This window comes from Oncorhynchus mykiss, chromosome 5, assembly GCF_013265735.2.
Source record: "Oncorhynchus mykiss isolate Arlee chromosome 5, USDA_OmykA_1.1, whole genome shotgun sequence".
Classification (NCBI taxonomy): Eukaryota; Metazoa; Chordata; class Actinopteri; order Salmoniformes; family Salmonidae; genus Oncorhynchus; species Oncorhynchus mykiss.
In genome coordinates, this window is record NC_048569.1 from 71,532,250 (window position 1) to 71,557,937 (window position 25,688).

The 25,688-nt window shown below is 42.7% G+C and overlaps 3 protein-coding genes across 5 annotated transcripts in view; 2 read left to right on the forward strand and 1 right to left on the reverse strand.

Moving 5' to 3' along the window:
* Positions 1 to 202: 202 nt before the first annotated feature.
* zyg11 (zyg-11 homolog (C. elegans)) lies at positions 203 to 10,494 on the reverse strand. The gene is made up of 18 exons (XM_021604200.2): positions 10,061 to 10,494; positions 8,446 to 8,611; positions 8,062 to 8,273; positions 6,361 to 6,678; positions 6,040 to 6,153; positions 5,822 to 5,938; positions 5,590 to 5,730; positions 5,281 to 5,457; positions 5,060 to 5,124; positions 4,833 to 4,932; positions 4,675 to 4,725; positions 4,349 to 4,510; positions 4,165 to 4,212; positions 3,776 to 3,973; positions 3,643 to 3,695; positions 3,450 to 3,547; positions 3,157 to 3,336; positions 203 to 3,070 (listed from the first exon to the last, which is right to left on the reverse strand). The coding sequence occupies exons 1-18, from the start codon at positions 10,061 to 10,063 to the stop codon at positions 3,054 to 3,056; spliced, it is 2,220 nt and encodes a 739-aa protein (XP_021459875.1). The 5' UTR covers positions 10,064 to 10,494; the 3' UTR covers positions 203 to 3,053.
* Positions 10,495 to 10,512: 18 nt separating this feature from the next.
* Positions 10,513 to 12,213, forward strand: LOC110524493 (cytochrome c oxidase assembly factor 7). The gene is made up of 3 exons (XM_021604201.2): positions 10,513 to 10,947; positions 11,149 to 11,289; positions 11,557 to 12,213. Exons 1-3 carry the CDS (start codon positions 10,842 to 10,844, stop codon positions 11,997 to 11,999), a joined length of 690 nt encoding a protein of 229 aa, XP_021459876.1. The 5' UTR covers positions 10,513 to 10,841; the 3' UTR covers positions 12,000 to 12,213.
* An 8,190-nt stretch (positions 12,214 to 20,403) lies between these two features.
* The window catches only part of ralgps2 (Ral GEF with PH domain and SH3 binding motif 2), a 134,526-nt gene continuing 129,241 nt past the window's right edge, over positions 20,404 to 25,688 (forward strand). The window contains exon 1 of one of the 3 annotated variants that reach the window (XM_021604204.2): positions 20,404 to 20,559. The gene's annotated coding sequence lies outside the window, so the exon portion shown is untranslated. The remainder of the gene's footprint in view (positions 20,560 to 25,688) is intronic. The other 2 variants (XM_021604203.2, XM_021604205.2) reach the window with 2 other exon arrangements.

Consider the following 25,688-nt stretch of genomic DNA (forward strand, 5'->3'; position numbering starts at 1 on the left):
CCGTGGTCAAACTGTAGTGGTATATCATGTCTCTTTCTCCAGCTGATCCTGACACGAGGGCATGGCTGCCTTTATAGAGAAGAGACCCCCACTCTACAATGGAGAGTAACACAGCCGTGTGTTTGTTTTTTAAACTGCAGTTGTAATATATTTTAGCATATGGATCAAGGATGGCTTTTAAAAAAGTAAAACAGACTGCCAGTTTACAGCCGATGGGGGTGTACATTCTTTATTTCAGAAACATGAAAAAATGACCCTCAGCAGCAAAATGGCATTCCCTTTAGAGCCACCCCACTCCCAGTTTCATGAAATACCCATACAGAAAGAGGAAACTGGCACATTAGGGGAATGCACAGACAAGACTAAACTTTCCCACAGCTTCAATCATAGTGAGAGGACAACTCAAATGTAATATTCTATCAGTATAAATGTAGAAAATACTGACTTTAGTTTACAGTTCAGTTTGTTCTGTGCATTTCTCTTGATGCCATAGAGAAGAGATACTTTGACCCATGCAGTGGTAGCATGCACATACAATGTGTAGGCTGATTTGAAATCAAGCATGTGGAGATTGCCAGCAGGCATGAAATGTAGTTTCAGCCGCCATTGCATAGAGAATGAAGACGAGATCAGTAGCATATATCATTATTAGTCACAACCAGGCTCATGCTCAGGAGGGTGCAATGTACAGACCGTTGCAGATTGACAATTTTGTCATTTTGACGGCAAGGAAATAACATTTTTAGTGCGGCCCTCAAAAAGCGAATGCAGCCCCGGGGCAAAATGAGTTCAACACCCCTGGGATAGGCGTCTTTTTGGGATTGCGCTACTCTCGCTGCCTCTCCCCTTAATCGCAGAATTCTCAACTCAGTTTTGCCTCCTACGTTTTCTTAAGTACCTCCTTTTGAAATAAACAACAACACATATTATATTGTTTCCAACACTTTAAACCAATCGTTAAAGACTGTACTTGAATATGGGAGATGAGAAACTACAAACACTTGTCTGGCTATAGTGGCTAGCACTTAACTCTAAGTCCTCTTGACTTCAGAGTCTGGAATGGCTCTTTGAGGTTGATGGCACAATGCGTCGATAATGAAGGGGGCTGTGATTTTACTGGTTGGTTCTCCTCTTTCTCACTCAAACACCCAGATGCACAGCCCCCGAGCGTCACCCCCTTCAACTACAACAGTTGGATTTTCAAATCCAAACGAGGTCTCAAACCCAGAGGGAAAAAAAACAAAAACATTGAGAAACCATAAAACCCGTCACACAATTTCTGAGTGAATATTGCATTAACGAACGGCCTCCTTTCCAGACCAGGGAAGTCACAGCTCTCCCTGCGCTGTGAGTCATGTGGGCCATGTCAGTACAAACACTCCCCCCTAGCATCAAACACACACTCACCTATACACTGATCCAAATACGCAAGCATGCAGACAGACCAGCAACCATGGAAGCACATAGAACTCAAGAAAATACGTTTTCTTCCTACTGTGCAAAGTTGTATATGTACTCTTGTCTTAATGTTGACCAGTATATTTATTGCCATTTTTGTCCACAAGGGAAACAACATTACTATTAACATCATTTTTATAAACCAGGAGAACTCAAATCTTGTCCTGGAGGTCCACAATCGTGCTGGTTTTCATCCTAACCCTCTAATCAGGGACTGATTCAGACCTGCAACCCCTGGTGAGTATACACTGTGGCAAAAAATGTATCCATAAATTAATTCATACATTTATAATAATCAATTAAACTACCACAGAGAAAATAACGAGGGACTGTATTGTGGACCTCCATGTCTGGATTTGAATAGTCCTGCTACAAACTGGGCGAATCAAAAGATCATTCAGACAAACTTGAGCATGCTGGGAAATCACACCATCATGTGCATATATTAGCTAATCAGCCAGAGGGGCTGGACTCTCAACCCCAGAACTGAGCTTTAAGGCTGCTACACACTTTACGCAAACGCAGCAACAGCGTCGTTTTCTAGGTACTTCTACATACTTTTGTGCGGATCCAATTTGGGAATGGCCCGTATACGACGCCCCATCGCTGTTTGCGTAGGGTATGTAGTGCCCTTTAGGGGCCGAATCCAAACTTGGTGCGCCTGCAGAACTCCAACCATGAATCGATGTCAATGGTGTTAATTGATGTCGATTAGTGTGACTCTTCCAAGATGCGTGCAGGATTCTTAAATAAGGATTCGGCCCTTTCAGAGTCCAACAGGAAAGAAACAGTTAAACCATATAGTTCAACTGGTTTTCTATTCATGCTATGGACGCTGTTAACCAACAACTCATGCTTGTCTTAAGGTTTATTTTTCTTTAGTTAAATTAATCATAATTTCCTTATCCCAACAGTAGCACACTTAGTCATACTGTTGCTTTTGAACCAAACAAGAAAATAAATAACAGCAAGGTATGTGTGCAAAGAAATGCGTAGTTTCTGTTCTCTCATTCACTTTACAGCACCACCTTGTGACAGGGTGTCTTTCCTCACCCCAGTTTAAAGGCAACCACATACTAGGTTTGGTTTACGCCAAGTAGAACTCGGCTAGGCGAAGCAAACGTCTGTGCCTCGCATACTCCCTTAAGACCTTTGCTTGAAAAATGAGAAAAGAAAATGCAATATTACCGCTTCTCCCTCTTGAAACGCCGTAGCAACATAGCCACCTGCTCAATAGTCAGAATTAATCTACGAAGAATCAAGGAATCTGTAAATCATTTTGATAAATTTGGTGCAGTATTTCTCAAGTGAAAAAACTAGGTTCACTGAATGACAAACACTTCAATGAAGAATCCCGTAGTACTGTTGACTTTGGCTTGCCTCAAGAACACATTTGGTACGCGAACAACTGGAAAAAAAACCTGCGAACTCCAATATAATCAGAAAAGTAAAAATTTGGCGCAAACTGTTTCGACTGGGAAGCATGCGACAGGCTTAATGAACATGTGTGAACACACACACACACCTCTTCCTGGACTCTTCCTGGACACCTCTTCCTGGACTTGTCTTGACATTACAGGTGGAATGGGTTCTGATCAGGGTGTATCACTCTCTGGAGGAGAAAGACAGAGCAGTTTTATTGACTTTTAACATGTTTTGAAATTACACACACCAGAAATCACTGTGTGTGTGTCTCACCTTTGTGTGTGTGGGGGGGTGTTTGTGTGGTCTGGCCGGTGCGAGCCTGGTGGCGCTGCAGGCTCTCCAGGATGCCATCAGTCAATCGCATGACATCTGCGTGTGTGTCGGGGTGTGTCTGGACCTTTTCCAGCTGCTGCAGACCTCCCTCCTCCAGCAGCATACTGCAGTACCGAGGGGCTGCAGGAGTCCAGAGAGAGTACACTCACATTGATGACGCACAGAGCAGAATATACAGAAACGTAGGACAGGTAGAAAACTATTAAGCTCTATATGGAGTGTGTGTGTTTCACCGTTCTTGCTGCAGACATGCTGCATGGCCCAGGCTGCCCACAGCTGGACTCCTGGGGTGTGGAAACACTCCAACAGGGGGAAAAAAGGGTTAAAGGACCTACAGAGGGGGGAGGAGATCATTAATACTCAGGCTGCATCTTAATAGTTTACAGTGGCTTCCTCTCCTTGTGTGTGTGTGCATGGAGGTCTTACCTGTAAGCCACCATCTCACACTCTGGGGTCTGCCACTTCAGGATGGCAGAGTGCTGGAGGAGAGACACAGAACACGAGACAATTATTACACACACACAGGTGGTATAACAACTCACAGACCTCCCCCACGTACCAGTTGTTCTAGCAGGTCAGACCTCAGTGTGATACTGAGTGTCCATGCAGCCTTTCCTCTGGAGGTGAGGTGGGCCAGTATCCCAGCAGCGAAGTAGGACACCTCCACCTCAGGGCTGTGGAGCAGGGAGCAGATGTGATCCAGAAAGCCCTGAACCATCAGCTCCTCATGCAGCTCCCCAACCTCTGCTATGTTGTTCTGGAGCGAGACAGAGCCACACAGTCAGCTCTTCCACCACTTCAAATGGGATGATTCAAACATAAAACAAATCGGTTTCATCAGTAGTTTGTCTCTGCTGAATTCACTACGTCTAGCCCCTACGACCACAAACCAGGGTTACTGACCAGCAGAATAAATACACTGTCAGTCAACGGTTCACTATGACTCACCAGCAGCCCCAACACCTTCTGCTGGATGGAAGACTCCGAGGGGAACGACTACAGAGAGAAAGACAGGGGACAATAAAGAGGCGTGAGTGAGTCAACTTGCACTTCAGGCAGTAAGAACGTCAGAGAGAGAGTGTTGTAACTAGCACTTTGATGAACAGCTCTAGGGTCTGTGAGTGTGTACTACCTCCAGAACTTTAATGAACAGCTCCAGTCCCTGGTTCTCTATAAAATGGCGGCAGGTGGTTGGTGATTCGTCGGTGAGGTTCCAGAGCGCGCTCAGTGTGAACTTGAGGGTGGCATCCACCCCGCCCTGAGTCGCCTTCTGACGCACAATGTGGAGGAGTTGCTGCAGAGAGAGAGAAAGAGGGAAAGAGAAAGGGGGGGGATAGACAGAGAGATTGTGACAATTACTGTATTTATTTTTAAACACTGCAGACAGCGATTCTTTTGATTGGGAAGGCATGTGCCAATGGCCAGCTGTGTGAATGGAGGATGTTTGAACAGTCTCACCTTCACTATGAACAGCTCTGCTCCCAGCTGGGCTGTCTGCTCTGTAGATAACTGTATAGGAAAACACACACATCAGCAAAGACCAAACCTCAAACACATTTCTAATACCATATTTGACACACACTCAGACATGTAGGCACACACACACACACCCCTACCTTGGCAGCCAGTATAGAAATGATAGCCACAGCCATCCTCTGCATGTTCTGGTCCTCATGGTTACATAGCCACTGCATCACCAGCTTAGCAGCCTCAAACCTGGATTATAGACCACACACATACACAGTACAAAGGATACATGCATTGTACATACTACGTCTCTCATGAGACACAATCTTAAAGGATGAATACATCAGTGTCAAAGTCATTCAATGTGTATATATACCTGTTGAAGGGGACCTCCTGCAGTATGCGGTCACTGCACAGAGAGAGAAGGCAATTCTTTTGCAACTGGAGAAAAAGGATCCAAGATGGTGGTTAGAGCCAAAACAAAAACCCCACTCAAGCCTGGTCCAGAAACAGCTCCTAGCCAGTCTGTGTTTACAGATGGGACGAACCTGGATATGTGTAAACAATATGGAGGAGAAGGTGAGAGTGTGTGTGTACCTGTTGGTGGTTAGGGAAGGTCCTCATGGCCTCCAGCAGTAGTTGAGTGACTGTGCCAAGCAGTCTAACAGGCATGCCCGCTGCCAGGTCCTGCTTGGTCAGGTTAAACACACACGCACTGGCTGCCAACTGGACGTTCAGGGTGGCAGGATGGTTCTTCATCCCCAGTATTACCAACTAGAGACAGAAGAATCGAGGAAGAAGAGGGAGTGACTCATTACTTTATAAAAATGTGGACACAGAGCCATGCTGTTGTAAGATGTATTTTGAGGTGAAGGGTAGAGTAGACATTACACAATGTGTGTGTACCTTGAGTATGTCAGGCCGTGGTTTCTCCATGACGTGAGTGAGACTGAACAGATGAAACAGAGCCTCTCTGACAAAGCCGTCTCTCTCACTGTAGCGAAGCAGCGACTCACAGATCTGAGTCTCATTGGCCTCTCCTGTCACCTGCCAAACAGAGGACACATACATAGCGTGGTGCTCAGTCAGTATTGCTGCTTCCTCTACAAAGACAGAGAAGAAAAACAGTGAAACCCACCTTGAGGATGCCCTCTCCATTGAGGAAGTCAGAGAAGCCAGCATCTGTAGCCAGCAGACCAACAAAGGTCATCCCTGGACGTTCCTCTACAAACGCCTTGACTGCTGCATCTGTCACCTGGCATAACACACACACACCAGGTAAACACTCTACACACTCAGCTGCAATACACACACTCACAACTCGAGCCAACTCCACTCATACTCTGTCTCCAGTACCTGTTTGCGTCCAGACACATCCAGAGAGACCAGAGCAGGCAGGATCCCAGGTTCGCCCAGCAACTGACGAGCCACGTCTGATGTGAACTGTTTATCATCACTGATGTCCAGGTGCTGCATATGTAGGTTTTCACACATCCACAAAAGCATGAGTATCAGAAATAACACTATTCGAGCACCACAAGTAAACGTCAGGGATAGCGAACAATCACAGTGCCGGAACTAGAAAAAGGTTTAAGAAACTTCACTCAGCGATATATATGTTTTTTATAGTGGAGCAAATGAATACAGAACTTGAGCATTAGAGTTGTCCCCACCCACCTGCAGTGCCTCCAGTTGTCCAATGACGGCCAATAGCTGTGCGGTGCTCATCTCCAGCCTCTTCAGCTGGTGTAGTGTTAGTGACCTCAGCCTCTCCCTGAGGCCCAGTAGAGGACTGAGGTTGGTTACTGAGGTGTTGGACAGGTCCAGGCTCTCCAGGCGGGGTAGGGAACACACGTCAGCCAGCCCAGCGTCGTAGAAGTCCACATTGGCCAGGGAGAGGGAGCGGAGCCCCTGCAGAGAGCTGAAGCGGTGATGAGATGGTTCCTCCAGAGAGGACATGGTTAGACCTGTCAGGACCAACCGCTGTAAGCTCTCCTGTGGGGAGGAAGAAGTTGGAGAGTGAGGGAGGGAGAGTGTTTGCGGTTGTCTGTCCCTGCTGGAAGCTCTCTTATCTGTGTACACTGCATTCGGAAAGTATTCAGACCACTTGACATTTTCCAAATATTTTTACGTTACAGCCTTATTCTAAAATTGATCAAATAAAATGTTTTCCTCATCAGTCTACACACAATACCCCAGAATGACAAAGCAAATGTTTACCTATTTTATATTTTAAAAATATATATAAATAATACACGTATTTAAGTAAGTTTTGAGAATCTTTGCTATGAGACTCAAAATTGAGCCCAGGAGCATTGTTTCCATTGATCATCCTTGAGATGTTTCTACAACTTGATTGGAGTCCACCTGTGGTAATTTCAATTGATTGGACATGATTTGGAAAGGCACACACCTGTCTGACCAAGAACCCGATGGTCACTCAGACAGAGCTCCAGAATTCCTGTGTGGAGATGGTTGTCCTTCTGGAAGGTTCTCCCATCTCTGCAGCACTTCACCAATCAAGCCTTTATGGTAGTGTGGTCAAACGGAAGACACTCCTCAGTAAAAGACGACAGCCCGCTTGGAGTTTGCCAAGAGGCCTCTAAAGGACTCTGATCATGAGAAACAAGATTATCTGGTCTGATGAAACAAAGATTGAACTTTTTGTCCTAAAAGCTGAGCGTCACGCCTGGAGGAAATCTGGCACCATCCCTATGGTGAAGCCTGGTGGTGGCAGCAGCATACTGTGGGGATGTTTTTCAGAGGAAGGGACTGGGAGACTAGTCAGGATCGATTAAAAGATGAACAGAGCAAAGTACAGAGATCCTTGATGAAAACCTACTCCAGAGTGCTCTGGACCTCAGACTGGGGCGAAGGTTCACCTTCCAACAGGACAACGACCCTAAGCACACAGCCAAGAGAATGCAGGAGTGGCTTCAGGACAAGTCTCTGAATGTCCTTGATTGGCCCAGCCAAAGTCCGGACTTGAATCCGATCGAACATCTCTGGAGACCTGAAAATAGCTGTGCAGCGACGCTCTCCATCCAACCTGACAGAGCTTAAGAGGAGCTTCAGAGAAGAATGGGAGAACTCCCCAAATACAGGTGTGCCAAGCTTGTAGAGTCATAACCAAAAAGACTCAAGGCTATAATCACTGCCAAAGGTGCTTCAACAATGTATTGAGTAAAGGGTCTGAATGCTCCTTTTTCACTTTATAAATGTGCAAAAACCTGTTTTTGGTTTGTCCTTATGGGGTATTGTGTGTAGTTTGCTGAGGAAAAAAAACAATTGAATCACTTTTAGAATAAGGCTGTAATGTAACCAAATGTGGAAAAAGTCAAGGGGTCTGAATACTTTCTGAATGCACTGTATGTTTACCTGGCAGTGTTTGTTGGAGGCCAGTCCCTGTAGTATGTCAGAGATGGTGAGGTCAGCGTTGACCCTGGCAGCGTCCAGCTCCAGCAGGCGGTGAGGACAGAGAGCTCTCTGGAACGCCTCGGCAGAGATACGAGCAGTCCGGATACACGCACGACGCAGCCGTAGGTACTCACAGCTACGAAACACTCCCACTGTACTGTCATTCAACAGACCTGAAAACAACACCCACACAGGGACAAATATCACCCAATGACTGGAAATAGCCCATTACTGCTCTAGACACTGAATTAAAGGCCTGTTTCGTATTTTTGTACTAATAATCAAGGTAAGGATCTGAGCTTGGATCTGTGACCACTGACTACTTCATGTTCATTGCTCACTTACCTTCAGTGGCCATCTTAGCTAACAGCTGGTCAGCTAGCTCCTGGGGGAACAGTAAAGAGTCTCTGAGACAAAGAGATCCATCGGCGTGCTTCGCACAGAACTTCTCCAGGTTCCCACTCACGTAGGACAGACACAGGTCTGTCAGAGATGCCGGGGACGCCTCGTCCTGGAACACACACAACATTAGACACTTACACTACATGACCAAAACTATATTGACAACTGCTTGTCAAACATGGGGATTAATATGGAGTTGGGATCCCCTTTGCTGCTGTAACAGCCTCTACTCTTCTGGGAAGGCTTTCCACTAGATGTTGGAGCACTACTGCAGGGACTTGCTTCCATTCAGCATTAGTGAGGTCAGGCACTGACATTGTGCAATTAGGCCTGGCTCGCAGTCGGGATTCCAATTCATCCCAAAGGTGATCGATGGGGTTGACATCACACCACACTGATCTCAACAAATCACTTCTGTATGGACCGTGCTTTGTGCACGGGGCATTGTCATGCTGAAACAGGAAAGGGCCTCTGTTGCCACAAAGTATGAAGCACAGAATCGTCTAGAATGACAATGTATGCTGTAGCATTAAGATTTCCCTTAACTGGAACCAAGAGACCTAGCCCGAACCATGAAAAACAGCCCCAGACCATTATTCCTCCTCCACCAAACTAAACAGTTGGCACTATGCATTGGGGCGGGTAGTGTTCTCCTGGTATCCATCAAACCCAGATTTGTCCGTCTGACTGCCAGATGGTGAAGTGTGATTAATCAATTCAGAGAACACGTTACCACTACTCTAGAGTCCAATGGCGGCGACCTTAACACCCCTCCAGGCAATGCTTGGCATTGCACATGGTGATCATAGGCTTGTGTGTGGCTGCTCGGCCATGGAAACCTTGAAGCAACATCTGCACAATAACTGTTCGTCATGAAGCTCCCAACTAAACGTTATTGTGCTGACATTGGACAGACGGTTTTTACTCGCTACGTGCTTCAGCACTCGGTGGTTCTGTTCTGTAAGCTTGTGTACACTGAGCCATTGTTTACAGTTGACCGGGGAAGCTCTGGCAGGGCATACATTTGACGAACTGACTAGATGAAAAGGTGGCATCCTATGAAGGTGCCACGTTGAAAGTCACTGAGCTCTTCAGTAAGGCCAATATTTGTCTATGGAGATTGCATGGCTGTGTGCTCGATGTTATACACGTGTGTCTGAAACAGCCGAATCCACTAATTTGAAGGTGTGTCTTACTTTTGTATATATAGTGTATGCCAGCACTCCCAAATGGCATACCAAGCATATGGCCAAAGTTAAAATGGTCGCCAATGAGACCTGATACCCATAACTCCCAGGAGGTAGAGTATGTCTGGAGTGGTGGGCTGTTGTCAAACCCCAAAATAACGAGCAATGATCGCTAGATAATTATCCATCCTCCTGAGCTAAAAAAAAAAAAAGAAGGTTTAACTAGTTAACGACGTAGATCAAATTTCAGCAGATATCTAACGAAGACTAGTTAGCTTGCTACTGGTATGCATTGTTCGATGCCTTGCTGATCCTTGTCGACAATGCACGACAATTGAATGCTAGACATTGATATCGAAAACAAAACTCACCATTTTCAAGAAATTGCAGGCTTGACTCCCGACCAAAGATCAATATCGCTATTGGTCTCTACCTACGCCGAGTCGTCTCGGTTTGCCTTGTTAACTTGCTACTTAGCTAGCCTAATCTTGCTGGATTATTTTTTGCAAGGTGATAACTAGCTATCTAGCGTTCTAACGTTAGCTACAAGCTAGCTAACTTGTTGGTACCGAACTAAGATAGAAAATCGATGTTCCTGGAAAACGATTAATATAGTTGTGAAAATGTTTCGACTTCATTTTCAAACCATGTCCGTTAGTTAACCTAGGCTTAAGGCTGACACTAATCTAAATTTACACACATACTTGTTTTTAACGATAGCTTTATTTTTTAAATTTAGGGTGCTAAATCAGCTTTAACATTGCAGATAGATTGTAGCTTTATTTTTGTTGACAGATCGTTAAAAAAAAATGACACAGGAAGGACATCACCGGTCGATGGGGCGGGACTACGGAAGCCCTTTCGTGTATATTACAAAACCAGGAAGAAAGTAGCAGGAATGAGCATCTCTACCTTTTTTTTATTTATTTCAAACGAAAATAGATTATAATTCACTGCATGTCCGTCACATTGTCCTCTATCAAGGTGATCTCTAAATACGTTTAAATTGTTTTTCAACGGGACCAGACGAGCTCTTTCTTAAATTGTTACCTCATCAGTTCAACACCAAGGTCACAAGGAAGTTCTGGACTTTTCAACACGTGTTGTTTTTAATAAGACAGTGTATTTTTCGGACACTGCACCGTTTGAATCATGTCTGGACTCATAAACTTTGAGGACGAAAAAGAGGTGAAGCAGTATTTGGATAACATAGGTGTGGAATTCAGCTACCAGTGTTACAGAGAGAAGGACCCTGAAGGTAAGGAGCGAAGTGCACTGTCCTATACAGTGCTGAAGGGAGTGATGTTAAGCAAATGGTCCATCATTTGCTGTCCCCTAACTGGGGGTCTGAACCACTGATTGTGCTTGGTGTTAAGGTGTCTTTATGCCTCATGTAGTACTATAACCTTCACACCGTCTAACTCATTATTGTGTCTAACCTCGTGTATTCTGCTGCCAGGGTGTCAAAGGCTTGCTGACTACATGGAGGGAGTGAAGAAAAACTTTGAGTCTACAGCCCAGGTGCTCAAACACAACTGTGAGACCTATAAACACGGTGAAAGCTGCTACAAGCTCGGGGCTTACTATATCCAAGGCAAAGGTACACAGCTACACCACTCTAAACTTAATCCTATTCACTAGCAGATCACAACAGCAAAGCCTGAAACAATTTGCGTTTCTCAACTAGCCAAGTACAATATTTAAAGATTTGATTAGAGAAAGAGTATGGCTTTGGCTTGACAAATGTTTTAAGACAAGTCATCTTATTAATTAGAAATATTAGGATGATAAAGTACTAATAGACAGAGAGACCCTGAATCCATCCCCCAAGTGGTCAAGCGCAACATGTTCTAAATCTCTCTACCAGGGGGATTTGCAGAGAATCTGAAAATGGCCTACTCCTGCTTCATGACGGCCTGCAGCAGTGGCGGTAAGAAGTCTGTGGACGCGTGTCACAACGTGGGTCTCCTCGCCCATGACGGTCGAGCCATGGAATCCGGCCCTGACCCAGGGGTGGCTAGGCAGTACTATGAGAAGGCATGTACAGGGGGGTTCGCACCCTCCTGCTTCAACCTTAGTGCCATGTATATCGAGGGCTCCCCGAAGCAGAGTAAGGACATGGGCCTGGCTCTGAGGTATGCCACAAGAGCCTGTGAGCTAGGACACGTCTGGGGTTGTGCCAACGCCAGTCGTATGTATAAACTGGGTGACGGGGCGGAGAAGGACGAGAAGAAAGCAGAGGAACTTAAGAACAGGGCGAAAGAGCTTCACTTCCAGGAGAAAGAGAGGCAGCTCAAGTTTGGGGAATGAAGGGGTTGGTCAGAGGGAAGTCGCTTCAATAAATCTTTGTTCCAAAGGGGCAGTTTGTTTTGAATGAATGTCCAGGGTCATGTGGTGCTTCCTATTGGGCTGTGTGTGTAACCTGACATGCTACATAGACATGACTGCTTAGTGCTGGCCAAAGGTTGAAGAATTCACAACATTGACAACAACTTAACCTCATTAAAATTAGTTCCCGCAAACAGCTCAGTTCATGTGGCGTCATTATAGTTAGGAATCCATGATGGAGAGTATCTCATCCTATATGGACAGTGAGAAAAGGGTGCCGTTCATAGTTGAGCGTGGCACAATGCAGCAATCTGGGAAGTAAATTGGTTTTGCCACTAGATGGAGTCAAAGTCAAGGAAAATGAGTCTGCTATGGGGTATGGCAAATCTACTTTATTGGTTAATCAGTGCTGGTGTAGGAGTTTTATTTTCTTATCTTTCATTTGCTCATGTTTTTCTAGTTTTAGAACATACATAAACAACAGCGTAAACAACATAAAGCAAACGTTATCCCTTATGTCTAGCACACCAAATACATCAGTTGTTTACGCATATGTTAACAAACCGTGATTACATTTTTTTTTTTTTTTTTTTTGAATATTGACCAAAAAATATGGACTCTTATCGGTGACGGAGTTGACAACCAATACTCAAAACAGACATTTTTGCCTCTAAAACTAAAAGCTCAATATAAACATTTGTAAAATATGGAGAATTATTCATTTAAATATCCCCAATTAAAAACAACCATTCTATCAGAGCTTTCACCACTGACAGAGTTGACAACTGTTTCATTTTTCTTAATTTGAGTTTATTTATTTTTTACAGGGACTGCACAGTAATCAACGTTCCAGTAAAAGTGCCGGTTTTAGCTAGCCGGCTAGTTTTCAACCGCAGTCTCTGGGCAGGTTATTAAAAACAATTAACAATTGAAGTGGTATACACAGAAATGTTTTCTTCGGTTGCTTTAGGAAAACCTAATTAAGTGTAACATATTTTAACCAAAATTCATATTGTATCTTTATTAGCCATATGGAGTTGACAGTTTATGGTTGTGCCATTGGTGATTCCAGTATTGTTAGTTTTTAAATCTTTCAAAAATAGAACACTTTACAGACCATGAGTGGTCTTGTTGCATGACATGTATGGTATAGCTGACCCTGCTCATTCCTGATTAATTTATGATTTTAGACAAATTTGACAGAGTTGACAGTCTTTTAGAAATATTCTATAAAGTCACAGGGAGCTATTGCAAGAAACTACAGGAGATCATTTTTCAGTTAATATCCATTATTGGAATTAACTTTATTTTTTTTAACGCTTTTTGGGATCTGTTGCCCCGGACAAGAGCATTTCCAGGGATGGAGCTGACATGGAAATTCATAATATTGAAAGTATTTTGAAAATTAAATAAAGTAATCTTTTTCCTTATAAAATGACCATAAATGTAAATTTTACGGTCAAATAATGCAACAACAAAATAACTATACAAATAAAGTTTTCCTGCCGGACAAGGATTGTTCCGACTTTCAAGAATCTCTGAGCTAATTTACTGCGATTGTACACATTTTGTCATGAGACTGAGAGAAATTTTGCAGTTTTCAAGCTAATTTCCTGTAATTCTAAACATTTATTTTATGGCAAATCAAATTATATTTGTCACATGCTTTGTAAACAACAGGTATAGACTAACAGTCAAAGTGCTTACTTTCGTACCCTTCCCAACAATGCAGAGAGAAAAAAAATAGAAAGTCAAAAAATCTAAAATAATAATTTGAGGAATAAATAGAAAAATAACACATGGAATAAATACACAATGAGTAACGATAACTTTGCTATATACTCAGGGTACCAGTATCGAGTTGATGCAGTGGTACAAAGTACAGTGCCTTCAGAAAGTATTCACACCCCTTAATGTTTTCCACATGTGTTACAGCCTGAATTTAAAAATGTATTAAATAGTTGTCACTGGCTTACTCCCACAATACCCCATAATGTCAAAGGGGAATTATAACAACAGTCTTTCCATAAAAAGTGTCTGTCCTTTATTTTTATTTTTTTACATGTACTTAACCCCTTATTTTTGGCATTAAATAGTCTCCATATATACTGTGCATTCGGAAAGTATTCAGACCCCTTGACTTGGTCCACATTTCATTACGTTACAGCCTTATTCTAAAATTGTTTTCATAGCCCCCCCCCCCCCCCCCCCCATAATGACAAAGCAAAAACAGGTTTAGACATTTTTGAAATTTTATTAAAAATAAAAAACTGATATCACATTTACATAAGTATTCAGACCCTTTATTCAGTACTATGTTGAAGCACCTTTGGCAACGATTACTCCTTGAGTCTTCTTGGGTATGACGCTACAAGCTTGGCACACCTGTATTTGGGGAGTTTCTCCCATTCTTCTCTGCAGATCCCCTCAAGCTCTTTCAGGTGGGATGGGGAGCGTTGCTGCACAGCAATTGTCAGGTCTCTCCAGAGTTGTTTGATTGGGTTCAACTCCAGCCTCTGGCTGGGCCACTCAAGGACATTCAGAGACGACCTGAAGCCACTCCTGCGTTGTCTTGGCTGTGTGCTTAGGGTCGTTGTCCTGTTGGAAGGTGAACCTTTGCCCCCGTCTGAAGTCCTGAGCGCTCTGGAGTAGGTTTTCATTGAGGATCTCTGTACTTTGCTCCATTCATCTTTCCTGACTAGTCTCCTAGTTCCTGCCCTGTAAAACTTCCACAAAGCATGATGCTGCCACCACGACTCACCGTAGGGATGGTGCCAGGTTTCTAACAGACATGGCGCTCGGCATTCAGGTCAAAGAGTTCAATCTTTGTTTCATCAGACCAGAGAATCTGGGGTCTTATGGTTCTTTAGGCACCTTTTGGCAAACTCCAAGCGGGCTGTCATGTGCCTTTTGCTGAGGAGGGTCTTCCGTCTGGCCACTCTACCATAAAGGCTTGATTGGTGGATTGCTGCAGAGATTGTTGTCCTTCGGGAAGGTTTTCCCATCTCCACAGAGAAACTCAGGAGCTCTGTCAGAGTGAACATTGGTTTCTTGGTCACCTACCTGACCAAGGCCTTTCTCCCCCGATTGCTCAGTTTGGTCAGGTGGAAACCTCTTGGAAGAGTCTTGGTTGTTCCAAACTTCTATTTCAGAATTGTGCTTCAACACAATCCTATCTCGGAGCTCTACGGACAATTCCTTCGACCTCATGGCTTGGTTTTTGCTCTGACATCCACTGTCAACTGTGGGACCTTATGTAGACAGGTGTTTGCCTTTCCATGTCCAATCAATTGAACTTACCACAGGTGGACTACAATCAAGTTGTAGAAACATCTCAATGGAAACAGGATGCACCTGAGCTCAATTTCGAGTCTCATAGCAAAGGGTCTGAATACTTACAGTTGAAGTCGGAAGTTTACACACCATAGGCAAATACATTTAAACTCAGTTTTTCACAATTCCTGACATTTAATTCCAGTAAACATTCCCTGTCTTAGGTCAGTTAGGATCACCACTTTATTTTAGGAATGTGAAATGTCAGAATAATAGTAGAGAGTGATTTATTTCAACTTTTCTTTCTTTCATCACATTCCCAGTGGGTCAGAAGTTGACATACACTCAATTAGTATTTGGTAGCATTGCCTTTAAATTGTTCAACATTTTGGCTAGCCTTCCACAAGCTTCCCACAATAAGTTGGGTGAATTTTGGCCCATTCCTACTGACAGAGCTGGTGTAACGGAGTCAGGTTTATTGGCCTCCTTGCTCGCACACGCTTTTTCAGTTCTGCCCACAAATCTTCTATATTATTGAGGCCAGGGCTTTGTGATGGCCACTCCAATACTTTGATTTTGTTGTCCTTAAGCCATTTTGCCACAACTTTGGAAGTATGCTTGGGGTCATTGTCTTGAGATGTTGCTTCAATGTATCCACATAATTTTCCTGCTTCATGATGCCATCTATTTTGTGAAGTGCACCAGTCCCTCCTGCAGCAAAGCACCCCCACAACATGATGCTGCCATCCCTGGTGCTACACAGTTGGGATGGTGTTATTCGGCTTGCAAGCCTCCCCCTTTTTCCTCCAAACATAACGATGGTCATTATGGCCAAACAATTCTATTTTTGTTTCATCAGACCAGAGGACATTTCTCCAAAAAGTATGATATTTGCCCCTATGTGCAGTTGCAAACCGTAGTCTGGCTTTTTTTAGGCGGTTTTGGAGCAGTGGTTTCTTCCTTGCTGAGCTGCCTTTCAGGTTATGTCGATATAGGACTTGTTTTTACTGTGGATATAGATCATTTTGTGCCTGTTTTCTCCAGCATCTTCACAAGGTCCTTTGCTGTTGTTCTGGGATTGATTTGCACTTTTCGCACCAAAGTACGTTCATCTCTAGGAGTCAGAACGCATCTCCTTCCTGAGTGGAATGACAGCTGCGTGGTCCCATGGTGTTTATACTTAATTACTATTATTTGTACAGATGAATGTGGTACCTTCAGGTGTTTGGAAATTGCTCCGAAGGATGAACCAGACTTGTGGAGATCTCCAATTTTTTTTTCTGAGGTCTTGGCGGATTTTCTTGTGATGTCAAGCAAAGAGACACTGAGTTTTGAATGTAACCCTTGAAGTACATCCACAGGTACACCTCCAATTGACTCAAATTATGTCAATTAGCCTATCCGAAGCTTCTAAAGCCATGACATCATTTTCTGGAATGTTTCTAGCAGTTTAAAGGCACAGTTAACTTAGTGTATGTAAACTTTTGACCCACTGGAATTGTGATACAGTGAATTATAAGTGAAATGATCTGTCTGTAAACAATTGTTGGAAAAATAACTTGTGTCATGCACAAAGTAGATGTCCTAACCGACTTGCCAAAACTATAGTTTGTTAACAAGAAATTTGTGGTGGTTGAAAAACTAGTTTTAATGACTCTAACCCAAGTGTATGTAAACTTCCGACTTGAACTGTATATGTAAGGTCCTTTAGTCAAGCAGTGAATTTCAAACACAGATTCAACCACAAAGCCCAGGGAGGTTTTCCAATGCCTTGGAAAGGGCACCAATTGGTAGATGGGTAAAAAAATGAAAAAAGCAGACATTTTAATATCCCTTTGAGCATGGGGAAGTTATTAATTAAACTTTGGGTGGTGTATCAATACACCCAGTCACTACAAAGATACAAGCATCCTTCCTACTTCAGTTGCCGAAGAGCAGGTATTCCCAAACTGGGGTTCGTGCAATGCCGTCAGAGTTAAGCCAAATAAAAACGTGATTCACATTTAAAAAAAAAAAAAAAATATATATATATATATATATATATATATATATATATATATATATATATATATATATATATATATATATATATATATATATATATATAATTTAAAAAATTCTTCACATTTTCAAGCAGTCCGTTTAGTAAGGCCTGCGTCCATAGAGACACATACCAGCTCTACTGGTAGTACTGCCACTACCAGCAGTACTACACCTGCACCTGTCGATGACACAAGTTGTTCTGCTTCCACGAGCACATCCAATGCTAGCATCAGTAATTATTAATTTGTTGTTAGCCCAGCTAGCATGAACACTGACAGTTGTGAATCTCATGCAGCCGAAGAGCTACTGCCCTCTTACCCGGGAAAGCACTGAACAACAGACAGGGATGTTGGACCATCGAAGAGGTGCAAATATGATGAGAACTGCATTGATTTGGGGTTCACTGATATTGGGAGTAGTACCTTTCCTCAGCCACTGTGTTATATGTGCAAAAGTACTATCTCACAACTTGATGAAACCTTCACTCTTGCGCAGACATTTTAGAAACAAAAACATGCCAATTTGAAAAATAAGCCACAGGAGTTTTTTGAGTGAGAATTAACACAACTTTCGAGTAGTAAGACATGTATAAAAGCAACAGATACCATTAATAAGAAGCGGCTAGAAGCTTCTTATATGGTGAGCTACCGAGTGGCTAGGACAGGCAAGCCCCACACTATTGTGGAGGACTTAATTCTTCCTGCTGCCCTGGATATGGCTGGGACAATGCTGGGGGAAAAGGCCAAAAAAACTATACAATGTCTTCATCAAACAACACTGTTTCACCACGCATCAGTGACATGGCAGGAGATGTTTTGAAACAATTACTGCTTTGCATACAAGTCAGTGAATTCTATGCACTACAACTGCATGAGTCAACAGATGTGGCGGGCCTGGTACAGCTCCTGGTATATGTCCGTTACGTTTATGGGGGTCAAATAACGAATACATCCTCTTCTGCAAACCACTGGAAACCAGGACAACAGGAGAGGATATTTTTTAAAGTACTGGGCAGCTTTGTGACATCAAATGGACTTTGGTGGTCAAGATGTGTTGGTATCTGTACTGATGGCGCAAAAGCCATGACAGGGAGGCATAGTGGAGTGGTAACACGCATGCAGTTTCTCCCGACGCCACTTGGTTACACTGCAGCATCCACCGAGTGGCTCTTGCTGCCAAGGCAATGCCTGACAGCTTGAAATATGTTTTGGATGCTACAGTGACAATGGTTAAAGGCCCCTGAACTCTCGTGTATTTTCTGCACTATGCCTTGATATGGGCAGCGACCATGTAACGCTTTTGCAACATACAGAAGTGCGCTGGTTATCTAGGGGCAAACTATTGACACACTTTTTTAAATTGAGAGACGAGCTTAAAGTTTTCTTTACTGACCATAATTTTCACTTGTCATTTAATTTAATTTTTTCTCGTCTGAATGATCTGAATCTAGGGACTCTCCGCAACTATATATAATGTGCGGGACAACATTCTGGCTATTATTAAGAAGTTGGAGCTCTTCTCTGTCTGCATTAACAAGGACAACACACAGGTCTTTCCATCATTGTATGATTTTTTGGGGGGCAAATGAACTCAAGCTTATTGACAACGTCAAATGTGATATAACGAAGCACCTGAGTGAGTTGGGTGCGCTATTACACAGGAACTTTTCTGAAATGGATTACACAAACAACCGGATTCGTTATCCCTTTCATGCCCTGCCTCCGGTCCACTTACTGATATCTGAACAAGAGATCATCAAAATTGCAACAAGCGGTTCTGTGGAAATTTGATTTAATCAGAAGCTACTGCCAGATTTCTGGATTGGGTATCCTGCCTTGGCAAATCGCACTGTTAAGACACTGATGCCATTTGCAACCACGTACCTATGTGAGAGTGGATTCTTGGCCCTCACTAGCAAGAAAACTATATACAGGCACAGACTGTGTGGAAAATTATTTAAGACGGAGACTCTCTCCAATACAACCCAAAATTGCAGTTATGAGCATCCTTTCAAGCACACCCTTCTCATTAACATGTGGTGAGTTATTCACAATTGTTGATGAACAAACAAGGTTTTAAATGTAAGATGGTTAAATAAAGAGTAAAATGATTGATTATTATATTATTATTTGTGCCCTGGTCCTAATAAGAGCTTTTTGTCACTTCCCACAAGCCGGGTTGTGACGACAACTCACACTCAGTTTTAGGTTTCAAAAACACATCGTATAGCGTGTGTGGCAGGCTTACAATGATGGCAAAAAACAACATTTGAGAGTGCGTTGACCATGGTGCTAAAGAGGGTACGCAGCTGGAGGTTGAATGCTTGAAGGGGTACGGGACTATAAAAGGTTTGGGAACCACTGCTGTAAAGGAAGGAAACCGGTCAGGGATTTCACCATGAGGTCAATGGTGACTTTAAAACAGTTACAGAGTTTAGTGGCTGTGATAGGAGAAAACCGACGATAGATCAACAACATTGTAGTTACTCCACAATAGTAACCTATTTGACTGCATGAAAAGTACAAATGTGATAAATTAACTTTATGTCCTGAATACAAAGTGTTATGTTTGGGGCAAATTCAATATAATACAGCTGAGTACCACTCTTCATTTTTTCAAGCATAGTGGTGGTTGTATCATGTTATGGGTATGCTTGTAATAGTTAAGGACTGGGGAATTTTTTGGGATAAAGAAATTAACAGAATGGAGCTCAGCACAGGCTAAATCCCAGAGGAAAACCTGGTTCAGTTTGCCTTCCACCAGACACTGGGATATTAATTTACTTTTCAGCAGGACAATAACCTAAAACGTAAGGCTAAATCTACACTTTAGCTGCTTACCAAGAAGACAGTGGATGTTCCTGAGTGGGAGAGTTTCAGTTTTGACTTAAATCTACTTGAAAATGTAGGGCAAGACCTGGAAATGGTTGTCTAGCAATTAGCAACAACCAATTTGACAGTGCTTGAACAATTTTGAAAATAATAATGGACAAATGCTTTACAATGCAGGTGTGAAAAGCTGACTTTAAAAAAGCTTGTGGCACCAGAAAAGGCGAGGGCGGGAGAACTAGCTAAACACCTCCCATTTGCCGTGTCTGCTCAACCCTCATTCAAAACAGATCACAGCTGTTGCGAAGCACACTGCCTTTAGGCGCTTCTGAAATCTGCTGCCACAACGAAACGAGTGTTTCACCCGAAAAGAGGGACCTGGCACCCATCTCAGTGTGGTGAGTGTTTGTCTGTTTTCGTAAGCTATTATAGGTCTAGCAGCTTCCCTGAATCTACATCAATTTGCGCAGAAGATTAGCTAACGTTAGCAACTGGACTAACGTAAGCTTTCTATTTTGAAGGTTAAAGTAAAGAGTTGAATAGTATTATCTGTCGCAGTAACTAACTAGCTAGTTCTCGCCCTCATTGTCTTATACAATGTTCTCGTTTGTCTTGTCACACAGTATTCAACGTTTTTGCAAAGTTAGCTAGCTAGCCTGTGACCTAACTAGTTAGCAACCGCCATCTAATCTCGTTGCAATTTGTGCTTTGTAGGTTAGCCAGTTAGCTTGTTAATAACGGTGATTTGCGCGTGTTGTTCCCGGCGTGCTGTTAGCGCTTAGCTAATGACCACTGAAACGGCCTCGTAGCTCTGCTCGGGACTCAGAACCCGCCCAGATCCGGGGAGGGTATTGGGTGGGGCGTTCATTGGGGTTTTATTCACACCCTTGGATTTAAACATAACTAGTTATCGTTTTATTTTTTATTCACTCCTGCTACGTTAGGTTACTGCTGTGGGAGGATAGTCTGAAAAGCCACAACACTTTGTTTAGGGAGATGCAAAGGCCTTTAGTTTATACACGTGTAAGAATCATCAACCTAGTCAGACAGCCGTTTCAATACGAATTGATTAATATTTAATGGCGGGTTGGCATCAACATCGTGGTGTCTGCCTCTTGTAGGATATGTCGGCATCAGTGTTTCTCTCGCTAGCTAGCGCTACAGCAATATACCAGTTAAAAAGCATGACCGTGGGTCAATATAATTGATCCCAAAGGGTGATAGTGTTCGTTGGCTAATTAATGTTATTTGTAATGCACAGTCAATGACATCTTATGTCCCACATCATTAGCTATATGAGCCATGTTTCATTGTTGCCTTAATTATATTTAATATATTGCTAGCCAATAGTCACTCTGGCTGGGCAAAGCCAAAGAGACTACATAGCAACACATTTCAGTCAAGCCTACACAGGCCATGTTAGGCCAAATTCCGTTTACCCAGTAAAAACCATGCCTTCATCTACTCGCATTTTCATCGAAAAGGACCCATGTGCACCAACGTATGAATTTCATAGTAGCATATCAAATTGGGTGTCAAATGACGGCTAAATCTATATTATTGGGAAATGAAGATGTAGATAAAAAAAATATATATATTTTTTTATAAATCCAAGATAAGTGTATCATTAGTAAAGACTTGATTTCTGGATAAACGGATGCAAAGGGGGTTTCAGAAAGTATTGACCGGAAAGCCTTTAAAGGTATCAGAAATGTATCAAAACATAATAATGTTAATGTAAAGACCCTTACCTACCATTATCAAAACTTTTACAAATATTTAGTTTATTTTAGTTTAGAAGTTGTTTATCTGATGTAAATTCAGGAAATATTGCATTGTACCTTCTAATTCCATTACAAAAACCCCACATCTTTAAGATCATTTCTAATTTCTCTCCCTCATGAGGAGGAGGATAATGAAAGTTCAGAATTAACAAGAAATGGTATACCTACCAATTAGTTAGTGATTTTACTTAATTATATGAATTAAGTGATTAAAACACATAATTCCATTACTGGTAACTAAAAAAATCTGTAACGTAATTACTGCAACTGAATTGGCTACATTGGGAAATCATAATAGTCACAAACCACAGTTGGGTCACTTGTAACTGTCCTCCCCTCCACTGGCATACTGTTATCTTCAGCAGATAACGGTTTTCTTTCTGTTGTCTGGTGGTCAAACGAGTAGTTTTAAAACAGTCTGGACAATCCCTTCTTCTCTCTCACGCTCCAATTAATGTCACCTCTTACTGACACTTATCCATGAGCCCCCTTTCCATTTGCTTTTACCAGCATCACCCACTGCGCACTGACTGATGTTGAAAAGTAGTTCACTCTGGCCGTGATGTTAAGGTTCAGACGGACCAGACTGGACCAAATCTGAACCTGTTATGTTTCACAAGTTTGGACAGCAGAGTACTGTACTGTATGCTATTGTGCTCTGCTGTGATGTCCAAACTTGTGAAATATGACATTTTCTATCCATAATTATGCATTTCTGTGTAGTACAGATCAGGAACCCATGATGTAATTCCATTACCGGGTGTAAATCCACTTCACTTAGTAAGCATTTCACCGTTAGTTTAAACATGTTGTTTTTGAAGCAGAGGACAAATACAATTTGATTTGTAGTTCAATAACCAAAAGGGATATTTTCAAACTCAAGCTGCCATGTCTGCAGAAAAAAAGGGATGTCAACAATGACATCTTTGAATCTGAATTCGGAGAAGATATATTTTTTAAAGTGTTTGAATAAAAACCTGAGTGAAATTTTACCGCAATATCGTTACCAAAGTTTTCATCTGCACAGTTCTACTAAATTAGTTTTTGTACATTTATTTGTGTGGAGGAGGGAGTGGTCATGTTAGAGTTCAGAAATCTGCATTTTAAACATTTTCACCTGCATTTTATATTGAAATTCAAGTGTTTTGTTTTTGCTTCAATAGAGTTATCAGGGCCATGCAACTATACTTTTCCTTGACAGAAAATACATTTGTGCAACACATTCGTCAGAGAAAATCTTCATTCATCCCAAGTGGCGCAGCGGTGTAAGCCACTGCATCTCAGTGCAAGATGCATCACTACAGAACCTGGTTCGATTCCAGGCTGTATCACAACAGGCCGTGATTGGGCCAATTGTGTGCTGCTGGGACTCCCAGTGTCGCCTGGGTTAGGGTTTGGCTGGGGTAAGCCGTCATTGTAAATAAGAATTTGTTCTCAACTGACTTGCCTAGTTTAAATAAAGGTTAAAAATCACCAGCTGCCACAAGTAAATGTTCCTACAATAAAAAAGCATGGTGTTTTTTCCAAGAATGATGCATGGTCATCATTTCTGTTTATCATAGAAAGAATGTAGACAGCTACATTTCCTAACTTAGTCTCTCCATTTACCAGAGAAAAGTAGACTGCACTGAGAAGAATAGTGGAGAAAAGTAGCAACACACAGCGTTCTGACCGATCTGCTGATAGAATGCCCATTCCTGAATTCTCATCAGTGGAGGAGTGAAACTGAAACACAGTATTAGTCTGAGCAGAAATTGCAATAAGTATGATTTTAGATCTGCCTTTACAAAACGCAGCAAGATATTTCTTATGCAATTTGCTTCTACGTGAAACGCGATCTGATAAAAATAATTAGGTATGTTCTTGTTTGTCTGGTTTGACACATTTTACTCATGTATATTTTACTTGTGTGAAATGTATTTCTTGCTCATCCCAAGTCCCCCTGAGACCCCATTAGAGAGTGGGGTCACAGCCAAGGTCAGCCATTATCAAAGGTGACCCTGGAGCAAGTGGGCTTGCTCATGGGCACATCAACAGATTGTTCACCTTATCTGCTCTGGGATTCGTACTAGCACCCTTTCGGTTACTGGCCCAACACTAACTGCTAGGCTACCTGCTGACTCTCGTTTACAGTGACAATGGAGTAGACAAACTGTGTGAGATGAGTAAAGGGTTTGTGTAAAGATGGAAAATGTCCTTTAGGCCGCACCATGTTAAATAGCCCACCTGCTAAAGTGTTCACTGTATATAAAAATGTAAGACGTGCAGTTAAACAGTGTTCCACTCCCTGGGCAAGGAATGAGTTGCTTTGGTCTCAGACATGAAGAATCAAAAGTTAGATTTTTATCAAGGTGATTGAGATGTTGGTTGTTTACAGAAGTGATCCCAAGTTCCCATATCTTTGAGACAATCAGAAAGGGCTTTAATATTCTCCTGTTTGTTTCTGCTCCCATTAACGCATGCGTCAAACTGAATGTCATGATAGTTTGTTAACACAACAGAGTGAGCATCTGGCAGAAGGCTAATCCACAGTTACTCTGCTGCTGCCCGCAGGACTGTTTGACAGCTGCCATTCTTTCTATCTGTAATTCTAAGTGTTGGTTTGACACAGGATTATTACAGATAAAAGCTTTGTTTTGCTGGCCAGTGCTGATCTCATGCAGAAGGTGGCTGCTATATAGTGTACACTGTGTACAGTATAGTCAGAGCAGACATAATGGTCACAGTCAGAGATTTGATCAAGCGTTAGTAAATTAAAGTTTCACCGGAATCTCTATCTTGCATCAGTGTCTCATCAATTAAACGGACTTGTTTGCTTGAATTGGCCTTTTTCCGATCACATTTTTGCACAACACCCATGTGTGTATGCGCTACAAGACTTGCGTCAGACTCAGATGTCTGCGCCCTGGTCTGTCTCAGGTTTCTGGGTTTTGTCCCTTGTCGGAGGGACTTTCTCAAGTACTTTACGTGTCCTCCTGGTCCATGTGTGTCTGTCTGTGTCTCTGTATTGGTATTTTAAGTTAAGCTGGAGGCTGGCTCGTCTATGATGGCTTTAGCCGACATCACAAATGACGCACGCTTTTCAATGGGGCAGTAGTCCATGAGTTGTTGTGATTCTGGATGGCCAGATAGCGACAAACAGTAGTTTCATCTAGTTCTTGATACCAACTGTGACTGTATTTGAGACATTGTGCAAATTTGACGAAAAAAAGTTTACATGTTGTCAACAATCTAAGCCAACCCTGTCTATCTTGCCCTCTAGTTTTGCGTGTGTTTGGTTTTTGTTGCTGAACAACCAACCCGTCTATTGGCTGGGGACGGGGCAGCCTTATGAGACTGACAAGACAGATTGCAGAGTAGGCATACAACTGACTGACTGAAGACATGAGGGGGATCTTCATCCTACTCAGTCTTTTTCCTTCTGGCCTGTGTCATTAAGTCTAACTAGACTCAATGGTCCAACAGCAGGAGGTTTCTCTCGCTATCTCTCCGCCTTCGTCTGTCTATTCCACTGACTGACGCTGCCTGTCCCTCCTGTCGCCCAAGTAACGTCTGGTGTCAGGTAAAGACAGAGAACTCACAAAGCACCTCTTGTTTTCTTATGATCCTACAATGTTCCATCATGTCACTTTAAAGCCCGTTTTGGACTACTCATATCTGTGGGAGACTGGGAGGTTGTGTGACTGGGTGTATGTGGGGTGTCTGATGGTGCTGGCTGCCTACTGAAGTGGGTGTCTGTATTG

Excerpts from the sequence above, each read along its gene's own strand:
- LOC110524493 (XM_021604201.2), top strand. The coding sequence starts at position 10,842 with ATGTCTGGACTCATAAACTTTGAGGACGAAAAAGAGGTGAAGCAGTAT. Across the intron at positions 10,948-11,148 it reads CAGAGAGAAGGACCCTGAAG|GGTGTCAAAGGCTTGCTGAC; the intron begins GTAAGGAGCGAA and ends TTCTGCTGCCAG. Across the intron at positions 11,290-11,556 it reads TTACTATATCCAAGGCAAAG|GGGGATTTGCAGAGAATCTG; the intron begins GTACACAGCTAC and ends TCTCTCTACCAG.
- zyg11 (XM_021604200.2), bottom strand. Across the intron at positions 6,679-8,061 it reads CCTCCAACAAACACTGCCAG|GAGAGCTTACAGCGGTTGGT; the intron begins GTAAACATACAG and ends TCCTCCCCACAG. Across the intron at positions 5,731-5,821 it reads ATGGAGAGGGCATCCTCAAG|GTGACAGGAGAGGCCAATGA; the intron begins GTGGGTTTCACT and ends TCTGTTTGGCAG.